At 43.0% G+C, this 4,063-nt stretch overlaps 1 protein-coding gene across 1 annotated transcript in view; it reads left to right on the forward strand.

Moving 5' to 3' along the window:
* GIGYF2 (GRB10 interacting GYF protein 2) overlaps window positions 1-4,063 on the forward strand; it is a gene marked incomplete at its 5' end in the record, with an annotated part of 108,841 nt that extends 104,778 nt beyond the window's left edge. Inside the window, one exon of the mRNA XM_017859364.1 lies at window positions 2,233-4,063. Within this exon, the coding sequence (XP_017714853.1) occupies window positions 2,233-2,300 (68 nt within the window). The remainder of the gene's footprint in view (window positions 1-2,232) is intronic.

The raw sequence follows: 4,063 nt of genomic DNA on the forward strand, positions 1-4,063 counted from the left end.
TATATATATATATATAAACACTAAGGCTTTCATTATTTTCAAGGGGGAAGAAAAAGACTTGTGGGTTATTGGAACATAGTTGATGGGGTCAAACTCAGGATGGGGTTTAGAATCCTAGCCTCTCCCTGTATTTGGTCTTGTAAGCAATTTGTACCACAACTTTTTTGGTTGATAAATAGGCATGTTTGTTTTTTTGAATCATGATATTTTGAGTCAGTTAATTAAGGTATTTTATGTAAGGCATTTTGTTTGTTACTGTTACATTTCAAATGTGTATTTATTTGAAAACTTGAACTTTAAAAAACAAGAGGCTGCAGAAAATCCAGCTAATATTAACAGAACTGCTTTTAGAATAAGGACATTGCCTGTTTACTTTTTGGTATTCAAATAGCTAAAACAATTTGGGATTTAATTCAAGGTAGAGGAACTGGAACATTTTGGGGAGTCACTCAGTTTAAAGAGATATTCATCATAATTTTTATCAACCTCCAATTATGGAAGTTTTGGAAAAATTACATACATGTGACCATTGGGCATTCGGCATTAGGTTTTCTTTTTTTCTTTTCTTTTTTTTGAGACAAGGTCTCACTCTGTCGCCCAGGCTGGAGTGCAGTGATGTGCTGTCAGCTCACTGCCTCCTGGGTTCAAGCGATTCTCGTGCCTCAGCTTCCCGGCTGGGATTACAGGCATGCAGCATCATGCCCAGCTGATTTTTTGTATTTGGAGTAGCGACAGGTTTTTGCCATGTTGGCCAGTCTGGTCTCGAACTCCTGGCCTCAAGTAATCCACCCACCGTGCCCAGCCAGCATTAGGTTTTCAACTGTCAGTTGTGTTTGTAAGTACTGCTTATTGCCTTCAATGGGTATGCTAGTACTGCTTTTTCTAAACCAAATTCCATTTTGGTTAATCAGATATTGCTAACTGAAATCCTTTCCTTTGCAGATATATTTACAGTAGATCGAGTTGGAGTACTTTAATCTTCTTGCTTTGTCTACTCTGGGAAAGAGAATATGCGAAGACTCTAAGGATCTCATAGTGTGTCTTCCTTGGAGCCTCTCACCCTGAGTATCAAAAGCTCTGGGCCAGAACTTTCATAAAGTTTTTGACTGGTGGGAAGAAGTATTCCCGTTAAAGTGGGTTGAGGTTTAAAGGGGCATTAATCCCACTCAGATTTCAAAGTTATATGGTCAAGTAGTTACAAAGAACTTAGTGTGTACAACCCTCCATGGTAACCCCCCTGCCCACTCCCATTTCTTTTAAGGTAGACCTCCTGCATGAACTTCCCCCAGGGCCAGCCCAGCCTGTCCTTGGTACATACTCACATCCTATTGTTTTCTCTGATTCTCTAAAGCAGTGGTTTGCAGGGTTTTGTTTTGTTTTGTTTTTTTGTTTTGAGACAGAGTCTCTCTCTGTTGCCCAGGCTGGAGTGCAGTGGCGCGATCCTGGCTCACTGCAAGCTCTGTCACCCAGGTTCAAGCAATTATTCTGCCTCAGCCTCCCGAGTAGCTGGGACTACAGGCACCCACCACCACACCCAGCTAATTTTTTTTGTATTTTTAGTAGAAACGGGGTTTCACCATGTTAGCCAGGATGGTCTTGATCTCCTGACCTTGTGATCTGCCTGCCTTGGCCTTCCAGAGTGCTGGGATTAAGGCATGAGCCACCGCGCCTGGCCTGCAGTTCTTTTTAATTGGTGTGATGTTATTTTGTTTTATTTTCCTTCCTAATTAAGTTATATCAGAACCCTAAGAAAATAAAGAATTTCTCTTATTGGAAGAATAGAAAGCTACTGCTGTGACCTTTATCTTTATTTTGTCTCCCTGTAATACTTCTTGGTATGCTCAAAAACAAAAGACTGGCCAGGCGTGGTGGCTCACGCCTGTAATCCCAGTACTTTGGGAGTCCGAGGCAGGTGGGATCATTTGAGGTCAGGAGTTCAAGACCAGACTGGCCAACATGGTGAAACCCTATCTCTACTGAAAATACAAAAAAATGAGCCAGGCATGGTGGCATGTGCCTGTAATCCAGCTACTTGGGAGGCTAAGGCATGAGAATCGCTTGAAACCAGGAGGTGGAGGTTACAGTGAGCCGAGATCACGCCACTGCACTCCAGCCTGGACAAACAAACACAGACTTACATTCCAGCTCACTGCCTAGAATTTGAGTAACTTGGTTGCCTGGGTGTGGTCACTCATAGCCAGTTTTGTGTTTTTGTTTTTTTGTTTTTTGCAGGATTTTCAGTCAATGCATCATCGGAGCGACTCAACATGGGTGAAATCGAGACACTGGATGACTACTGAGCACCTGCCAGTGGACTGGCCATTCCTCTCCTGTCTGCCGACTGTGGAGTCTCCACCTTTGGACACAACACTTACTCACCATTTACTCTTTTTATCACTCTGCAACAAATCACAGAAACGATCATCTCAGGCTTTTTTCTTCTGGCCCTTTGTGTCCAAGATTCTTTAATCCATTTTTGTTGGTGAACATCTCAGACTATAGATAAGTGGACTGGACCCTGTGTCTTGTGGGTGGCAGTTGGGATTACTCCCCAACAAGGCTGATTTTAGGCAGCATGTGTTCACTGTGCTGTGATTTCATCTACTATCTCCCAGAAAGTGTGTTGGGATCGGCCATCAGCAGCTTGCTTTCTCTTGTCACTTTTTTTCTTCTATTTTGTTTTTTCTTCTTCTTTTTCCCCCTATCAGGGCAAGAGGTCTAACTGGTGCAATCAGGAAGAGAGTTATTGGTTAACAGACATTGGCCAGTAACAAAACACCCCACGGACTGTGACTCGAGTATCCAACAGGCAGTCAGAGCTCTCCCGGTCTGAAAGTTGCATTGCCACCGCTAACTTTGGGATTGCATCAGAGAGGCCCTGAGTGGGGTTGAGATGAGGTTGGATTGGTTTGATGTTACACACTCCTCACCTGTTCTTTCTGAGCGTCCTTTCTCTGAAAGGATTTGTGTTTTTCTTCGTTAGATAGTGACTTCTGAGCAAGCTGATCTCCCCTGGCATACTCCAACCTGATTGGACAAAGGAAACCGTATGGCCTGGGAGAGAGACTATTCTTGATTTTCTTTCTTACAAAACTGATTTTCCCATAAATATTTTACTTCAGAGGACTAGGACCATTTTGTTTTGGGCCCTTCTGCTGAAAATTTGTCTCGTTTAAGAGGCAGCTAGGATCTTTACCATATGTATGAATTTGTATAATTTCATTTTTGGATAGGGATAAACTTTTGCTTCCGATAAAAGCCTGGAATTTCATCTGGTCCTCAGAGCATTGCGTGTGTGTCTTGCTGTAGCCTGGAAAAGGTTTTGTGTAAAGATTCTGGGATGGCAAGTTGCTTGCCTTTTCTGAAAAGAGAACATACAGAACCTGTCCATCTTTAAGACCTTCATCCATGGAATCTACTATACAGGAGGATGCAGTGGGCTGGAGGGGATGGGCGAAAACGGGAGCGGGAAGCCTGGCCTGGCTTCTGGTCATGGCCTCCTAATACCTTTCACTTCAAGTAGAAATGTACTCAAGCCCTATTTATAAACAAATACTCTTCCTGCCTCCACCAGACCCCTACAGAACATCACCTGGAATTGCCACTCACACTGGGTTGGAGTCATTGGTCAGCTGTGCCTGTACGAGAGGTGCTGTGGTCTGGGCAGCCCCTGGAAAAGCACCTTTGCTTCCTGTCATTGTTGCCTGAAGAAGGCTGGAGTTGCTCTGAGGGCAGTTTGGGTTTGGAGTATTATATTTGGCTTCTATTTTTATTATTTTGGATCACCAGTCTCCCTATCCCTTCTTGCCTCCCTCCCTTCTAAACATGTATAATAACTATACAGAGACTGCTACAAAATTGTATATAGTTTTTGGATCAAATAGCATGAGGGGAGAGGAAACCATTAAAAATTGGAGCTCCTACTCTCCTTTGCTTTGTAAATTCAAAAGTAGGGGGTGGGTGAGAGGGATAGTTAAAATGTTTACAAAACTAGGCTCCCTCGGAACTTTTGCCAGTGTGGAGGAAAATAAAAAAGAACTTAAATAAAACCTGATTGTATTCT

This window comes from Rhinopithecus bieti, unplaced genomic scaffold (genome assembly GCF_001698545.2).
Source record: "Rhinopithecus bieti isolate Rb0 unplaced genomic scaffold, ASM169854v2 scaffold_50517, whole genome shotgun sequence".
Lineage (NCBI taxonomy): Eukaryota > Metazoa > Chordata > Mammalia > Primates > Cercopithecidae > Rhinopithecus > Rhinopithecus bieti.